Raw genomic sequence first — 19,296 nt, 5'->3', positions numbered from 1 at the left:
GGAGACGCGATTGTTAGATTACACCTAGAGTGGAGGATTGATGAGAATAAGGAGACAAGAAAAAAAAGAGTTAACTGTAAGGCTAGCTACACAGAGAAGTTGTGGAACCGAGCCTCTGTGGCTTCATTGAATTATTCACCAACAAAATCTATGTGGCAAGGTGTTCAGGTCTGGACCATGTAGTGAGGATCCTTTTCTTCATGAACAATGTTTGTCCTTTTGAAAATCCATCAGCAGCCAAAGTGTCAAGTGCCCAAAACAGAGCTTTAACTGGAACTGATTAATTTAAAATGTCAGACATCCCTACTTGACAAATTACAATTGATGCAGACAATTGACTTCTACTCCGTGTTGCTTTCAGAAACTTACATCTCCAAAAACAAGTGTTAAGGATGATCACAATAATTACAAGCACTTATTTGTGAGGACAAACCTTTTCAGTGATCAATTGTGGGAGACCCATGTTACGTAATATTTCACAGACGAACATCTAGAATTCTAGATTCAGTGCTTTGACTTGGTGTCTCATCTATGCAGCCGGATATTTGTGAGTTGGTTAAGAATAAATTTCTCATGAATTAATGTAAGTACTAGATTCCCAGGCTTGTAATAAAAATGGTTTATTGTCTAATTTCTTTTGTTTAACCTTTTTGTTGATGTGGCTCACGACACAAAAGTCGTAAATTAAAATGGCCTGTTGTTTGAATAAGGTTGAGCACCACTGCCATAGTATTACAGGGGATTATTTAAATTCTGTTTTTATTTCTGCTCCTCTACTCAGTTATTGCTTTTCTTTGTGTGAAAGAATTGCCTCAAAACTTTCTAGTGGTTATTTTTAAAATGAATCAGGAAATGTATCCAATGTATAGTTATCTTAGCAAACAGTCATGTTTATTGCTAGGGAAAGGTTAAATTCTCTAAAGGTTTTAAATAAATATTTAAAAAAAAAAAAAAAAAATAAATATGCAAATAACTTTTAATCAAACCAAAACTATCAACTCCAGCTTCAATAGTAGAGTCCCAATCAAGCAAGAAGAATGCAGAATGCTTATACAAAAAGGCCATTTGAATGTTACATCTTAAATATGTAGAATTTCAAAATGGAGCCTGTATTAACTAATCAATAATATTTTTTCTTAAAAAAAAGGTTATAATGACCTTCTTTTCCATCATGTCATAGACCTGGAGAACCATTTTTTTCCTTTTCCAAAGTTTGGCCACGTCTGTGATGTTTTTACTGTCCATAGCAAAATTCAGCATGTCCTGGATTATTTTCTTCAATACTTCCAGAGAGGTATGCCCAACCTGGTCAATAAACAACATTATAGCACAAATAACTTAAATTAAGGTGTAAAAACAATAAATGTTACACAGTTCCATTCTTTCTTCTTGTATTTCATTACTGAGGCAGTAGTTTAAAAGAACTATTCTTACGTTACTATATGCCAATATTTATCTACAAGAGGATACTACTGCTGTAGTTTTCCCGCTTGAACATACACTTTTTAATCCCAGAGAAATGTTTTCACATGTTAAGCAGGCAGCCGAAAAGGTACAGAAGTTTGGTTGGTTGACTAATGATTTTAATTGCAGCAAATCTTAAATACAGAGTTTTATACAGTTTTATTTGTAGATGATGTAATGTAACTAAAAGCCAACTTAGTAGGATTTTCGGAGTGCTTTTCGGAGTGTATGCTACAGTCTTCAAGATCTATGCTCTCTATAAGTTGCTGCTAAATGAGGGAGGAGGAGATGTCAATCTGTGCAATACTTTATATCAAAGAAAACTTTAGAGGAGAATTAAATTACATTTTTACATATCCAATTCTGTACAGATTAATGAAAAAGAAAATGTTTAAAAATTAAAAAAAAATAAATAATTTTCCCTATTTTTTCTTTATTTGAAAATATATTAATTTTATGTTACCTTAATTTTTTAACATTAACCAATATAGTTGAGTGTGTCGAAATGCAAAATAATGATTGTGTGTCTTACACTTTGAACATATAATACTTGGTAAAAACATATTGAAAAGAAAACAAATCTGCATGTGTAGCAAAAAGAAACTATAGTACATTTAATTGTCAGCAATTAAAACTCTGTGGGGAGAAAGAAAGAAAAAAAAATATTTTAAAGCATGGAAATTGTGCCAACAGAAAAGAGCAAGGATACCTTAAGTATATTGAACTATACCTTTTTATGAATTTCAACATATGCAGAACATTTTTTACTTTTGCAGCAATAGCCAATTATTTCATGTCTGTGTCGCAGAAAATGAGTTGGTCTGTCAGGATCTATGACGCAAGCAGTATTTTCATCATACGGCACACCAAGTGTTGCAGATTCATATTGTGATATAGGAAAACTTTGCACTAAAGAAGCAGAACATTCAACTCATCATCCATTTGGAGACATAAAAATAATTTGAAAAATGTCAACACTTTGATAGCTTAAAATGTATGTCCTCTAATGCACCTGACATAGGTTGGATGACAGTAAAGGTGGTTGGTTGTTGTGCTGGCCACATAACGCCCTCCTTAACCATTGGCCAAAGAAACAGATGACCTTTTACATCATCTGCCCTCTAGATCACAAGATCTGAAAGGGGTACTTTACTTTTTTTAATACACTTCTAATACTATCAAAACAACCTACCAATGGTACTCATACGTAAAATTGAAAAACAATTTAATTAAACACTTCACTACATTTACAATTTTGAGGTACTGAATTCTTTTATTATAAATTTGATTTTATAGTATAAATGTCCTAAAATAATTTAATTTCATAAAAAAAAAATTGTTATAGTAAAACTTATGTAACAACATTTTTTAACTATCTGATCAGTGAGTGCAGCAGAAATAAAACCTTACCATCTGCACCAGCTGTTATATGCTCTTTTTGATCTTGGGGATCTTTCCGAGCCAATATGGCCGCTGCCATGTCTTGACGCTCTTCTTTCAACTCCAGTCTTGCTTTGGTCTTCTCCATTACCAAGGGTAAATCCACATCTTTTTCACTGTCATCTTCACTGTTAGCGTTAAAATTGGCATTTGTGAAAAGGGCTGAATAGGAGGTGTCCACAGCAACACTAGTTAAAACTTCACTATCAGAGGAAGTGATATATCCAGGTAATGAGTCACTGTCTACCACAGATACATTACTTGAACTTGAGCAGGCCTCTTTTTCCTCTATAGCATCTAAATTCAATTTCACTTCTAGAAGAGATTCTTTAAAATTTGAAGAAGCAGACTGCTCCGAGAGTTTTCTTCTAGACAAATTTCTCTTTCCTTTTTTAGAAACATCGTCTGTTCTTGAGACCCAGGTTTGATCAAAATGTCCTTCACCTTCGACACTAAAGGAAGGCATGTCCTTGGCTTTGAGAAGACTAAACTCCGTGGCTTTTTTGCTCCCTTTACCAAGATTGAGAGAGGCTCTGTCCAGGTCCTCAAACAACATTTCATCTTCTTCAACACATTCCATGCCATCCAGCAAATCTGTTTGCAATGACTGCGCAGCAGGTTCCTTGATGATAGCTGGCCTTCTACATACAACATGCCACAAGCCAACAAAAATGCTGATTGGAAATTTTGATTTTGATTGTATGGCACTGGTATTTCTGTTACTGCCAACTGAAGGATCTGTTTTTAAGAAATGAGCTTTGAATTAGTACAAAATTTACAAAATGTTTAGTATACATAGTTAAACAAGGGGTTTAAGAGTCTTTGTTCGCTAACCTATATCTTCAAGTCAAATTTTGGAGCAGCCATTAAAATTGCTAGCACATACGTTAAGAAGGAAATATTTAATAACAATAAAACAAATCTTATTATCCATGAAGAAATTTGTGTAAGAAATGTTCATAACAAATAACAATGCATTATAAGAGCAAATGATTTATACAATAGCACACAAAATATGCATTCATAACACATTTTCTCTTGAATCTTACATGTGAAAATTACATCAGAAAGTTGGATTTTATTCAATGAATTAATTGCCAAGAAAACAAAAGAGTGTGCTGGTGTCTTTTTATCTTATACTTTACAGATGTTACTTCAAAAGAGAAGATGATTACATCATATGGGTGTCCCTGTGTCAATCTAGTCTTGCATGTTAATTAGTTTCTTCAACTCTGCAAGTCTTCAACTCTTCAAGTCTTTGGTTTTCTTGGCTAGTTCAGGCAACCCATTCCATGCTCTAATAGCACTTGCAAAGGAGCATTTGTACAAATTTGTCTTAGCATATCGATTAAGAAATGTGTCTTTATTTATGTGTCTTCATGAGTATTTTATTAGGTTTTGTTTTTGTGGATTATAGATTTTAATCCTGACGCTTGACACAAACTAGTTTGACATTCAAGGTTCAATACTTAGAACAGTTTATCATGTCTCTCTGAAATGTAGTTAAACAGATCCAATAAGTTTATGTATTATGTATTAGACAATAAAATCTATTGCATAAAACTTTTTTTATCTTGAGTTTGACAGCCTGCTAAGTATTTATATTGTTACGAATCTCCCTATCCAGGCTCGCTGCAAATGGCACCAAACGACACCACCGACTTAAAGAACTTGACAACTCTGGGCTTCAAAGTAACGTAATAGTTTAATGTCAATAAATAACAGCCAACACTGTACAATTGGCAGCACGTAACACAAGACTGTACAAATATCTCTTCGCCGTATCAACTCTTGCACTGGTCTCTCTGTGTCTCGTCTCGGACTTGTACTGAGCCGTTGTAACGAACTGTAGATCGGGAAGTTGTCACTGACTCGTCTCTTATACCCTCGCTCTTTATATAGGGTCCCTGCTGGCCTTCTAGAACCGGACAGAACGTCGCTCGACCATTCTGGGTGGTCAGATGACTACAATTCTTGTGACGCTCCTGAGCTGTGTCCACGACGCCGATCCTTCCCGAACCGTCATGTTGAAACTCGTCTCGGCTGACCGTCGTAACTCGTCACGCTCGACCGCTCATCTAGCGCTGGCCTGGGGCGATTGGCGTTGGCTGACTACACACACACACACCACCCCCATCTGTGCCACCACCAGGTTTATAACAATATATATATATATATATATATATATATATATATATATATATATATCAATATATATATATTCATCAATTTTGGTCAAACAGTGTTCATTTCTATAAATAACATACATATACATACATAAAACTCTTTCAAATTGCTTTATAATATACAAAGTAGCAACAAAGTAACAACAATTATCACTTTTTTTTTACATTAAAGACAGGTCTGTATAGAATAATGTTTACAAAGTGAATATTACTAAATTTGAGAAAGAGAATGACTTATAAAAGCCAAGCTTTTTGAAATAATAAACTCTGAAGCTAAACAAACAAGAACAAGTCTTGTCTCCTGACAGCAGTATAAAACACCCAATATAAAACAACAATTGTGAAACTACTTACTATAAACTTCATCTATTTCAGCTCGTTTTTGTATGCCAGCCATCTGTAACTCTCTCAGACGGAGTTGACGCTTCTTCCAAGTTGCTTGAATTTCACGTGGACTCCGTTTCCCAAATATTTTAATATGCCTATGTATGAAACTTACTAACTGGTAGAAAGACAGTAAAAAATCATCCCTTAAGCATGGCTGTCAAACCAATTAATCACTAATTAATCACTGATCAAGCACAAATAAATTATTTTTAGCAGAATAATTAATTACAATGAGAGCTAGAAATCTACAGATATTCCCAGATATTAAACTACAGCACTTAAAGACTACAAAATTCAAAAAAATATTACAGAAGAGTCTGTATAAGATAATAATAACTGAATTGTAAGTTTGGGTCCATCATCATAATCATCATTAAATGGCACTTGACTTAATTGCATAGTGCACAGCCAAAGTTCTAATTGCATAGTGCACAGCCAAAGTTCTCGACTCCTCCCATTCTCAAGTCATCTCAGAGACTGGCTGGTTTCACTTCCTAACATCTGCCAACTCTACAACTTTACCTTAATCTTGTAGACTGTTGGGGCACCAAACATGAATCTGTTGACTATCTCTCTTAAGTCTTTTGTCAGACTTTGAATCTCTTTCATTGACAGACATGTCCTTTCCTTGATGTTGGCTTCCCTTATAGCTTCTTTTGTCTGCCTCTCCTTCTATTCTCAGGAACTGTTCACAACAGAAAGGTCTTTGCAAGCCCTATGGATCTTGTCACATGGCTGTAAAGCAGTGATGCCCAACCTCAATCGACCTGTGGGCCATTTTATTTTCTGACGCTCATGTCGCGGGCCACATGGTCGAAAAGGCACACAAAAAAAACAACAACAAAATGAAATTGACCTAAAACAATTAATGAGACTTTTAAGTTTATCTTTTTACGAATGAAAAATGGCTTTATTTCTCTACTTAAATTATGAACAACTTTGTAGCTAGTTTTACCGGGGAATCATTTTCTTGTCTCTTTTGGTAAATATTCTCATAAATCCTTCAATCTCTAGACATAGTTTAACAATCTTTTATTCCCAGCTCAAACCAAGAATACCGGAATATTTGTTTCATATTGCCGTTATATATGCTGATGTTATTTTTTTTAAAGCCACATTACAAAAATATGTTGGCTTATTATAATTTTCAACAATAAGTAAAGATCAATTCACTTTTCATGGTAGATTCCCATTTCATAAACACACAAATGTTCAGGGTCATGGTACCAATACATCAGAGAAATAGTGAGGGCCTTAACATAGATAAAGATACATTATCAGCCCTTTTTTATGGATGGGAGATTTTCTACACTTTCTGCCGAAGTTATGGAGGGCCGGATTGAACCACATCACAAGCTGGATCTGGCCTGCGGGTCGTATTTTGGGCATCACTGCTGTAAAGTATTAGCTTGCGTTTTTTTTTACAATGGTCAGAAGGTCATCCTGTTTTGGATCTCTTCATTAGTGATACAGTCTTTCTAGGTGATACCTAGAATCCTTCTGAAGCATCTCGATTCTATGGCTAGAATCCTCCTCACAAATTCTGCAGTCCTAGATTCACAAGCATATGGGTCAAATGCAGTTCCATGAGGCTCAAAAGGAAAAAGAAATCACTAAACTTTTTTCAAGTTAAACTTTTTTTTATTTCAAAAAGAAAGAATAACCTTGAACTGTTATAATAATTACCACTGAGAAGACGTTGGCATCATAACTAGTTGCTCCATTGACAAGCCCATAAAAACATTAACAAACATTTCAATATTGAACTTGCACCAGAACAAGCTGTGTTCAAACTCACTGATGAGCTTATATACCAGCAAAGCAAAAATGGCACCAAATGCTTTAACAGTTCACATTACCAACCTTGCAAATAAAATAACCTTTCAAATAAAATAACCTTGCAAATAAAATAACCTTCAAATATACGTCTGTCCTGAGGGAGGTTAGGGCAAACATGTAATAATCTTCTGTTCTAAGAGAACATCCAAAACATGTCAAACAAACAAACAATATTGACTACACAGCAAAGTAAATATAATCTGACTCTTACAGCAGAGGAAGGCTCATTTCTTAATTCCAGGCTTTGTTTGATGACATAGAGAAAAATGCCACAGATCAGACCATTCCACTGATGGAGGCAAAGTTGAGCAAACCTAGCTCGTTGGGTCTTATTAGTTAGTTTAGTCATTGAGAGAATATCTCTGCAAATTATGTGGCTAAATACCAGCCCTGCCTTTGAGAAGATAAAAATGACACAATTTTGTTTCAATTAGTAAAAAAGGCTTTAAAATATTTGACTTTTCATATCTATTTTGTATGTATTTTAAAATATTTTAAGATACCTAATAATAAAAATTAATAAAATAATGCTAAAAAAAAAGATTGATAAAGGTATGTAAAAAGCACATTCAACTTCAATAATGATATCTCAAAATGATGTAAGTTTGGGATGACTAGCTAAAAAATGAAATAAGCTCTAATACCAGGGAATTTTCAGTTTGTATAAATTGGAATGTACTAAAATACTAGCTAAGATAATTCATCAGCCAATCAACAGCAGCACTCCAAGTCATGAAGACATGTATAATGTAGCCTCATCTTCCAGGTCATATTTTTTATGCGAGTTGGCTTGCAATTCTCTGACATAACAACGTCAAGGGGTTAAGCCAATAGAATAAAGAGAATATTTAAAGAATCACAAGACTTAGACATGTCAACAGTTTCATGTTCAGCACTGACTGAGGAAGTTGTTTTATTGATTTGATAAGAACAGGAATACCGAAAATATTTATTTTTGCACAAGCATTTAATAATTCCTAATAAAAATAATAATATACCATAGTAGCAGGCATACATTAACAGACTAGGTAAAGGTGCATGTGTTTTGTCTTTATTTTTAGTTTAAAATGATGCTCCTAATTGTGGTGTGGAAAAAAAAAGCAATGATATTATAAAGACATTCACATTTAATATTAATAATTCTAGTGATATCAATTACTTGCTGAGGATTGTCCACATAATGTAAAGGCCAGTCCTGCAGCCAACCACAAAAGAAACACATAGGGCCTTGAAAATCAGCTAGATACTGTTTGATCAGCTTCTCTTCCTTTAGACTCCAAGCTTCTTTAGCCAACCATTTTAATGCCAGAGGTAATGGTAATGCACACAAATTCAAAGTCCTGGTAAACCAATTACCTTCCCTGTTGTAAATTCCAAATGGTCATATTTAGGATATCTTTTCAGTTCATGAAGTCTTTTCACTCAATAGATCATTATGTTCACAATATGAATCCCCCTCCTCCATACAATGACCAGCAAAGAAGTGATACTCAGATGCTCTTTTTTTTTCATTATCATCATCATCAGCCAACCTCCATCCCTTCCAAGTTTCCCCTTCCAAGAAGAGGATTAATATAAGTGACTCTACATACTTCACCATTGGTAAAGTCATTAAATTTAGACACTCTGGGACAGAACATTACAAATTAAATCTAAAATAATACATAAAACACTAAACCATATATTGGGACAGCCCCCCCCCCCCCAACAACCCTAATTTAATACTCTTACACAAGGTCAGACGTAGTTTGTAATCTGTATTATTGGTTCACAATTAGTACTAAAACCCAAAATCAAAGTAAAAGTTAAGTCAATAATAATTTTTTGGGGTAAGATTATTCAAACAACATTAATTGCATATTTCACTGCTGAGCGAAACTTCATAATAGCCTGTTAACCAACTCAGAGTATTATATACAATGCTTTAAATATAAAATGTTGCTAAATTAAATGATTGTCCATACACTAGTTTTGTCAAATGTTGTAATGAAAAAATTTGTTAAACATTTAAGTTGCCACTGTATACAACAAACTTTCCATTTATATTTTTAAAGTCTACAAATAAAAATGTTTGTAAAATGTTTTACATGTTTCGGATGTTCCTTCAGAGTTGAAGATAATTACTTCCTAGTCAAAACCTACCGCAGGACGACGGGGGATGGGAGCGGGCAGGGTTTGAACCCAGGACCATCGATAAATCTGAACGACAGTCCAGCGTGCAGACCAGGCAGCCATCTAATAATCTAGAGCTTTAAGTTTAAATGGAAAGATGTATTTTGGAAACTTCAATACAATTTAAAAAAATAGCCAGATTTATCTATAATCATGTGTTTAATAGTTTTACCTTTCATCTTCTCTGCTAATGAGTCCCCAAAAGTTGAAATAGGAGTAGACTGGAGCAATGGGAAACACACTGTGGGCACTGCCATGCCGAGTGCCATATGGCACAATCACTCGTTTCTTTGGCACAAGAGGCCAGACTTGATCCCACTCATAGTCAATGGTGAAGTCATTAAGACCATGAACAGGCTCAATTGGCTCCACTAGTCCATGAAACTTGCTAAACTTTGGGGCACTAAGAAGTGTTAAAATAGCAAAAGTGGTAACGCTGATGACAATAAAGTGCTTGTAAGTTGCATATATTCATAACATCATTAAGCTATAATTAAAATGATAAAATCAAACTAAATTGCAAGTCTCCTGCAATAAAAAAAAATGAAAAAATCCAAAGGAGTGGCCTAATAATTAAATTATGAAGGCAGCTGGATTCAGTTTCACTGATAAGATGTTTATCAATGAAAATTTGTATTTGCTCTTTCTCGATGCAGATAAGCTCACAATTTTATTCCTTATTGATTCCTGATTCTGTTTGTAATAATAAATTTTTAGTTTATATGACATCTGCATGGTGGGTATGCAGATATAGAAGAAAGGCGAATGCTAAAAACTGGATTCTTTAGCACAGGAAGGCAAATTATTTTTTCTTGATTTGAAGATAATCTCCTCTTAACAATAATCATCCTAAACATTTTTTTAAAATGTTTAAAACAAAGAATGTAAATTATATTGGTTTTCTAGATTAACTTTGTGGACAAATCCCGATTGCTGAAATATATTCTCATGGAAAAAATTAGACAACTTGTAGCAATACTTACCTGGATTTTGGAACAGTATTTCTGAAGAGAGCTTCCAAAAAGATTTCTATCAACCAAACAGCAATAACTGACCCAAAAATGCGTATAATCACTCCACTGTTGCCAGTAGTTATTATATCAGATACATCAGCCAAAACCTTGACATGGAATCCAAGCTGTTTAAAAAAATTGAAACAATTTAAATCTCTTTGACTAATTAATGAATTAACTTTCAACATGGATTGTGGGGATGAGTGGAGTTCCAGTTAACCCAGAGCAGAAATGTTTGATGTCATGAATTAATCAAGCTGAGTTTTGTTAGCCTAAAAGCAGCACAAAAAAACTCTCAGATGACCCCAACCCCAGACGTCCTCCAAAAAGATTGGACCAGAACACACTGAGAATGCTAATGATACATGGGGAGGCTCTTTAAAACAAGAAAAACATACAAAAATTATTTTTTTTTAAACCAAAGCTTATGCAAAGTATAATTGTAGCAATTAATTTGGATCAGTCATGTAACAAAAGTTGTAATAGAACTATACTAAGTGTGCAATTAATAATATTTTTACCAATTGTTTTTGTTTAGCGCTATTTCATGCTTTTAGCTTTCTCAATAAGCTATGGCCCTATTACTTGTCTGGATCAGTTGGCAAATGGGTGGGGGGAAAGAAATAAATGGAAATCTGGGTGCATTTTACTGTAATTGGTTCATTTTTAAAAGCATTTAAAAAAAAAAAAAAGGGGGGGGGGGAGGAAGGCAAACGCATCCTCTAGCTAATGTACTAACCACTCTTCTACTTATGACTGTGCTAACCACTCTGCTTGTGAAGTACTTATGACTAGAGAAGATTGTATAGTTATATATTGCTTGTTTCAATTTAGAGCAGCGACATACAAAGGGGACTAATTCAGCTTATACCACCACTTCAGTCAAGTACAATTTCTTTTCCTTGTTCAAGATACCAAACAAAATAATTTATTACCAATAGTTAATTAACTAATTGGTTAATTGTGCAAAATTTCAGCTTGATCTGAGATTGGGTGTCGGAGAAATAACATGTACTAACTTAGACAGTTGATATAAGTTTTGTAAAAATAGTAATATATTAGCATACTTAGGAAATGTTAAGGTTAATCATTGAAACTTTTTGAAAGATTATCTCACCCTTTCTATATGGCTAGCTAGCCTTATGACATAGGCTGAGCATGATGAGGAAAAGAACCTTTTCGTTTCTATGTTTTATTTTAGGCATAATTAGGCTACAAAAGGAATATCATTGGTACCAATAAAAGCATACAAATACTTATTTTGTCACACAAGTGTTGAAAAATATATTTATAAACAAAAAATAATGTACAATGTATTCATATACTTGAACTGTTCTTCTTTTTTTTTTATATATATAGTTTTTTTTTTTTTTCTAAATTCATATAATTGCTTTAAAACTATACCAAACATAACAGCATAGAACTTACTTCAAAAAACAAAATAAGGGCAGATAAGCCAGTTATCACATAAAATATCATCAGTACATTAACAAAATTACTGTAGGTTCCAAATCTTATAGGTGAGTGCATCATTGATATCCATATATCAAATAAACACAGGGCTTTGACAAAGCCATATCTTTCCCTGAAGCCATAAAAAAAAAAAGACATTTGACCATATTAAAGACACATAATATTTGACCTGTGTGTTGATTGCAGATTCTCAGAAGGAAACAATAATTAGCTGCAAGAAGGTCATTTTATTTTAATTTACAAAAATGCTAGTTCTTTTTTTAATAAGTAAAGAAAGTATTGTAATCTTTTCTTTTTTTTTTTTTAATTTTGCTTCTGTGGTCAATAAACCTCTGGCTCAGAAAGATTGAGAAAAATTTCAAAAAGTAAATTTAAGCATTTTGTCACATGGACAACAGTTTTTAATTAAGTAGACAACCTATTAGATTATGCAATTTTTAATCATTACTTAAAGTTAGTAGTGTTATGACTTTTTAGATTCCTTTTTCAAATTAAATTTCTTTGATATTACAATTGATTTTGTATTTACGTTACTTCTTTGGTTACTTTGTCCGTTTAGTGATATAAAAACTTCTTACACTCATGGACAATCAAAAAGCTCATCAGAGCCAACAACACAAGCCAAGTGCAAAAGTTTAGTAGTTACAATAATATTAAAGAAAATCTGAAAATTAAGAAGCACAGATTCAGATGTTGCACAAAAGCTTTTACTCTCTAAAAAAGAGTATTAAACGACAAAATCTACAGTCATGCTGCTGTTAAAATTGTCCTTGTCAACAGGAAAAATATCGAAGTTCTAAGTCAATAAGGATTGGATTTGCAACTACATGGTCAAATGCATGGTTTTAAAATTAGTACCTAAAGCATTAAGATGTTTTTTCCCCTACTGCACATAGGGATAATCTCTTCCCTCAAACGTGGTCATAGAGCATGCTGTTAAGCTGATGACGAGCTTAACCACCTACAATAAGACAAATATCATTTAAATGTATTAAAACTATTTTCTTTACCCTTCAAGCCTACTTGTTAATGTTACGCATGTTTTTAATTTACGCCCCTCCTCATTCCTATTTTCAACCAATAAATGAAAACTTTTACTTTTTATCAGGAACACATGTGAAGGTGTCTTGAATAATCTCTAAACAGATCATCTTCTTTCCTATCGTACTCCACAAAAGTCTGGTTGCTGGCTGCATCACAGCAATGTAAGCTGGCCTCCTAAGAAGGATAAATACTAATCAACATTCTATATAATAATTATTTGACACTACCCTAGATGCATTACTCAAGATTTTCTTTCATTGATTAGGCAAATGACATGCATTATGTTAAAGAATAAAATGTTTAAAATAATACAACCAATTACAAAAATGATCACTTTTGAATCAAATATAAAACTGTAGATTTAAAACACAAACAAAATATAAAAATCCTTTAAAAAAAACAACAATAGGGAAGAATTCTGTCCTTAAAACTATATCTACCAATAATGTACAAGTTATTTTCCTTATTCGATATCAAGCAAAATAATTAATTACCAATGATTAATTGACTAACTTGATCGGAGAACAGCGTTAACAATTATTTAAGGAGACTAAACCCAACAAATTTAGCCATATATTTGAATACTGAAGTATTAGTTTCCCTTGTTGCTATTAAACAAAATAATGAATTACCAGTAATTAATTGTCTAATTGGTTACTTTTTTCAAAAATTCATGTCTGGTCTATGTCAATTAATAACTGTGCGAAGTTTCAGCTTGATCCAAGAATGGGTGTGGGAAAAATAATGTGTACACATTTTCTACCAGACAGACAAACAGACAGAGTGAATTGATATCAGCTTTGTAAAAACTGTTGTAGTTTCTTATAAATAAAAAATTACACTTATTAAAATATTCAGCCACCCAAAAATTGTGAGTATAAAAGCATACATATTGCTTATAATAACTAAAAACAAATGCTAGTAGCATAAAATAATATCTACATAATAATTAAAAACAAATGCTAGTAGCATAAAATAGTATCTACATTACAGAGCAGGAGTAAATAAAACAGCTTTACTATATATGTAATCAACCATACAATGAAAAACTAAAAAGGCAAGAGCGAAACAACATAAATAATGACAACTGTGACGATTGTGGAATGAAGAGAGCTTACCACTGAACAAATGGTATCTCATGGGGAGCATCATTGACCATAGTGATTGTAATTTCTTGAATATCTCCTAAAACATCTTGTGAAAAATGGCAAAATTGTAAATACTCTGACATTAAATGAAATCTAAATATTGTCTCTGAACAACTAGATCTGCAGAGCTTCTCTTCAAAATGATCATCATCACCAACAAACTAAACCTGAGTGAGGGATGGAGAGGCTCAAACACTCTCTTGCAAAAGCACTAGACAGAAAACCTGCTGTTGTGTGTAATTCATGTATGTCACCATACAGGTCAGGAACTCGAGGCTTCCCAGACCTGTCAAGATGGAGATCAGCAAGTCTGGGGCAATCTTCCTCCTAGTAGCTAAGCACAGTAAATCAAAGTTTGGCCTGGACTGTGCTTTCCAGAATTAAACACTTAATAATAACAATATGCTCAAATTGAATTTGATGTAGTAGCTATATGAAAAAAACGCTAGGTTTAATTGCGACAAACTGTTTTTTACATCCACTTTTACTACAGACTTAAGTTATTTATGTTATCCATTTTTTTGTAACATAAATTGTTCAATTACAACTATTTTTTTCACAGATTTCAACTCTGTTCTATTTTAACTATTTTTATCACAGAAAAACTTTATTTATCACAAAATTTTACTTTACAGTTGTTTTTATGTTAGATTTCTTCATTGATATTAGTCACCTAATCTAGGATATGGTGATCTTACAAGAATGAGTGACTAACATTCCAGGGAGGGTAAAGAAATAAGGTGACAGGTCATTCTGATAGCTGCACCATAAACCTTCACTACTTTGATACAGTTATTTCCCTGCTCAAAGACAATCCCTTCTTTATTTTATAGTTAAAATATCTTAGCACTGTAACAAAAATTATATTCATTCACACTGCAGAAACATCATGTTACCTACATGGTGAATGGTAAACAAATATATTTGTTGTGCCACGTTCCAGGAAGAACTCTATCCCTTTGCCTTGTTTGAGATGTAGTGGAACAGAGTCAGCAAAGGTTCCAATAAGTTGTATAATAATCCTTCCCCTTTCATCAAATGAAGAGCCTTGATAAAAGAAGTAAATAATTCTTCAGAAATAAATATTTTTTTTCTTATCATGACCTTAACCAATCCTGTACAAAATGATTCAAACTAATCTGACAAATGAGTTGTTTCAACTTACATTGGGTTATATGAAGTATAAAGTTTACAATTATTGTATCCATTTGACTTTTTTTTTTTCATGCTAAGGGCCACTTCCTCTATGTTGTATATTTAGTGCTACATTTCTGTTTTATATGTGTGATTTAGGATGCATAGTTATGCACCAAAGATCTTCCAGCACTCAAGCAAGGAAACTTTAATAGCACATACTTTAAAATCTATTAAAGCTCTTTACCGCTTATGTTTTTGGTTAGTAAATTTACAGATATTCTGTACCAGCTAGTTTGCAATGTGTACTCTGAAAGAAAAAAATTGACCATAAGCTCACCTTATGTAATGCTTCCCCAATAAGGTTCAGCACATTTTTTATCTTTACCCACTAAGAGTGGCACCACCCAGGTAAAGGCAAAACGTATTTTCCCTCATCAGTGAAAGGATAATAATTGATAAAAGTTATGCACAAAAAGAAAACTTACCCATCCTTAAGGAAGTTTTTACTTTAATTATATACTCAGTAAAATAAGTACCAACTTGTGGCCTAGACAAAGGATATACTACAGACTGAAACAAAAAAAGAGACTATAGTTGGAGAATTTATAATTTATAACCTTCTAAAGATGATATCTATGTGTTAATTAATTATAAGAAGTTATGTTAGTGATAGATTGATAAATTTTATTAAAAATAAACAGCTAAAAATTTGTTTATAAATAATAAAACCTAAATTAATGGTCCCAATATTATCTTGTGTACTACATTTTTTTTTATAAAGTATATGCTCTCCCATTGAATCCTTGTGTAATTTTTATACATGTAAAAGAAATATAAACAAAAGAAGTTCTAATAAAGCTAAATAAAACAGCCTAGTGAGGACGAGGCTATTATATGGTCTCAATAGTAGGATCTATATAGGAAAAGTGAAATATTAAGTGTCAGTGAAGAAAATTATTATTTTTTTAAAAAATATAACTTTGTTTAAATAATTAAATTTAAAAACTGTGTCCAACTACACACTAAATATATTACTGATTCAATATCAATTAACTTCATCCTTTATCAATGGTTTCAATTATAATTTTTAGATTTTTCATTGTTTACTTTCTCAAGGAACTCTTACATATAATTTTTATACCTTACCATAATAAGATAAGATAATTTTTATTGGTCCAATCAAATGGAAATTTAGTTTGAATACAATTAACCACATCAGCATAACTACTGTAAAAATAACAATATAGATTAAAATACGAACAACATTCCCACACAAAACACATACACACTCACAACCAGTGCTTTATGAATTAGACTTTTATGTACTTCTCAATGACAACTGATGACCTTGTAACACTCTGACCAAAAGTGGGATAAAGGAGTTTTTAAATCTTTCTGTTTTAGTCCTAATGGAAAGGAGACAACCACTTCATTCAGATCTGATGTAACAGTGGTTTAATGGGTGCAGGTTATCTTTAAGAAATGTGTGTGTTTTGGAAAGGCATCTTTCATGAAAAAGTTCTTCAAGAGAGGGTAGCTGTGTTCGAGTGATATACAATGCTTTTTAAATTAGTCTATTTAGTCTATGTCTTTGTGCCAGTGAAGTATTACCATACCATCAGGTGATGGCAAAGTTAATTAGACTGCTGATGGTTGCTGTATAGAAAAGTTTAATTATTGTTTAATACAAGCACAAACAATGGACTTCATTCACCAATCGTAAACAAACAACATTTTGCCACGTGGTTCTCTATATCTTCTATACAAAATACGTAATCCATAAAGGCTGTCATGTGATACATAATTTTCATTGTTTTATTAATATTATCACATGGCTAAATGTTGTTTGTTTACGATTGGTGAATGAGGTTCATTACTTACATCTGAACGAATATGCAGAGATGAAACTGTTATTGATAGAAAGTATGCAAGTAGCAAAAGAGCACCAATGTAAAATGCAAATATGTTTTCTGCTGTTGCCACATCAAGACTTAATGTAAAGATTTCACCCAAGGTAGTTGTAGGCATTTTAAAGCCAGCACCTACAGTTGAAAAATACACATAATTTATAAATATGCAAGGATGACATGTACAAAATGTAGATATCTATCTAGATCTTAACCTGATGCTATAATTGTATATTCAAGGTTATTTTAAACAACCAAGGAAAATAAAAGCCTTGGTATATTGACTTATCTACACTCACTACACTACTGACTCACTCACTCCTGGGGAGTGTAGATCATCATGATTAAAATTTAGATCAACTGATCTAGATCTAAGAAGTCTTAGAAGATAGATGATCTGAATGATGAATCCCCTCAAAGTAGTAGACCCTATACCTTTTACACTAAACACTACTAGTATTGCTTATAGTGTACAAGACTGTTTACTACTAGATGTAAGTATTAAGTAAATAAAGATTCTATATCTAAGACTAAGTAATAAGTGATGTGATTATGGCTATGCCACTGGGAAGGGGGGTGCCACTAACTTAAGTATCATTAATTATCATACAATGATGTCACTCACTCACTACTATCATCTATTGTATTCTTACTATTCTAATTATAATAGATCTAGATATAGATCTACTCTAGTACTAAAAGTCTAATAATAATATAGAGAGGGAGTAGTAAACTATAACTATTAGTATTAAACTATTAATTATACTTATATACTATCTAGGTCTAGATCTAGAAAGTAAATGGCTGCCTGGTCGTGCGGTTTGCGTGCTGGACTGTCGTTCGGATTTATCGACGGTCGAGGGTTCAAACCCTGCCCGCTCCCATCCCCCGTCGTCCTGCGGGAGGTTTGGACTAGGAAGTAAACTATCTTCAACTCTGAAGGAACATCCGAAACATGTAAAACATTTTTACAAATTGTCTAATATTAACTAAAAATATTTTCTATCTTGATGTCATTTATTATAATGAATTAAATATTAGAAGTATTACTATATTACTATTACTAAAGTACTATTACAATATTAGAAGTATTACTATTAGTATTACTGTATTACTAATACTATTACTACAGCCACTACAGGTAACAGTACTATTATTACTACTATTACTATTAGTAGTATTACAGTATTAGTCTATATATTAGATCTACTAGTTATTACTAATATAATAATAATAGTAAATAATAAAGTATTACTAGTAATATAGATCTAGTATAACTATAACTATAAGCATAAGTATTTGTATTAGACAAATTTAGACTTAGTGAAAGTGAAGTTAGTGTCACTTACCGTCCGACTTACGTGACTTACTCACTCAGACTCACTGTGACTGTCACTTAGAGTACTTAGAAGTTCGACTTAGTGTCACTTAGTATTAATTAACTTTTGTCTTTTATTAAGTTAAGTATTATTATTATTATCGAATTATTCTTATTAATATTATATTATATGGACTCAATCCAGACTCAATGAAGTGTTACTTGAATTGATTCTTAGAAGCCTAGATCTTGATTAGATAGGCCTAAATCTATCTGGATCTAGAACGTCTTAAAGGAGACTTGTTATTGTTTTGTATGAAGATAACGGATTGAATAGGAAAAATATTAAGAACGTGCCAGTGTAGCTATAGATCTTACAACTAAATGGAAACTTTATATTATATGTCAAGACTACTATTAACAATGAAGCTTTTTTAAATTCGTAAAACAAACGATTAGAGTAAACTCTGATTTTTAAATTTATTCAAATATTTATTTTTATTTTAAATATTTTCTTTTTGATTTTCTGAAATTCTACTTATATTTTTATCTGAAATTATAATAGATTTAGGGCTTTACAAATAAGGCATATTGTATCTGGCCATTATTGATTCGACGTTTTACTATTCATGGAAGACGCGAACATTTATGACTATTTAATCAATGACTTAAATTCTGCTAAGTCGTTGGTTTTCCTGGCTGATTCAGACAACCCATCCCATTTTACGATTGACAAAAAAAAAAAAATAATAATAAATAGGCCTATGT

At 32.5% G+C, this 19,296-nt stretch overlaps 1 protein-coding gene across 1 annotated transcript in view; it reads right to left on the bottom strand.

Moving 5' to 3' along the window:
* The window catches only part of LOC106079750 (uncharacterized), a 35,432-nt gene extending 16,602 nt beyond the window's left edge, over positions 1-18,830 (bottom strand). Inside the window, exons 1-15 of the mRNA XM_056017893.1 lie at positions 18,560-18,830; positions 17,185-17,345; positions 15,789-15,873; positions 15,067-15,213; positions 14,137-14,212; positions 13,073-13,192; positions 11,930-12,086; positions 10,472-10,626; positions 9,661-9,891; positions 8,476-8,677; positions 7,528-7,710; positions 5,445-5,592; positions 2,875-3,642; positions 2,195-2,373; positions 1,159-1,305 (exon numbers count right to left, since the gene is read on the bottom strand). Coding sequence (XP_055873868.1) covers positions 1,159-1,305; positions 2,195-2,373; positions 2,875-3,642; positions 5,445-5,592; positions 7,528-7,710; positions 8,476-8,677; positions 9,661-9,891; positions 10,472-10,626; positions 11,930-12,086; positions 13,073-13,192; positions 14,137-14,212; positions 15,067-15,213; positions 15,789-15,873; positions 17,185-17,331 — 2,745 coding nt within the window. The 5' untranslated portion in view covers positions 17,332-17,345; positions 18,560-18,830. The remainder of the gene's footprint in view (positions 1-1,158; positions 1,306-2,194; positions 2,374-2,874; positions 3,643-5,444; positions 5,593-7,527; positions 7,711-8,475; positions 8,678-9,660; positions 9,892-10,471; positions 10,627-11,929; positions 12,087-13,072; positions 13,193-14,136; positions 14,213-15,066; positions 15,214-15,788; positions 15,874-17,184; positions 17,346-18,559) is intronic.
* Positions 18,831-19,296: the final 466 nt, after the last annotated feature.

This window comes from Biomphalaria glabrata, chromosome 1, assembly GCF_947242115.1.
Source record: "Biomphalaria glabrata chromosome 1, xgBioGlab47.1, whole genome shotgun sequence".
In the NCBI taxonomy this organism is placed as follows: domain Eukaryota; kingdom Metazoa; phylum Mollusca; class Gastropoda; family Planorbidae; genus Biomphalaria; species Biomphalaria glabrata.
The sequence above is the reverse complement of the archived record's forward strand: the minus strand, read 5'-3'. Positions and strand labels throughout refer to the sequence as shown.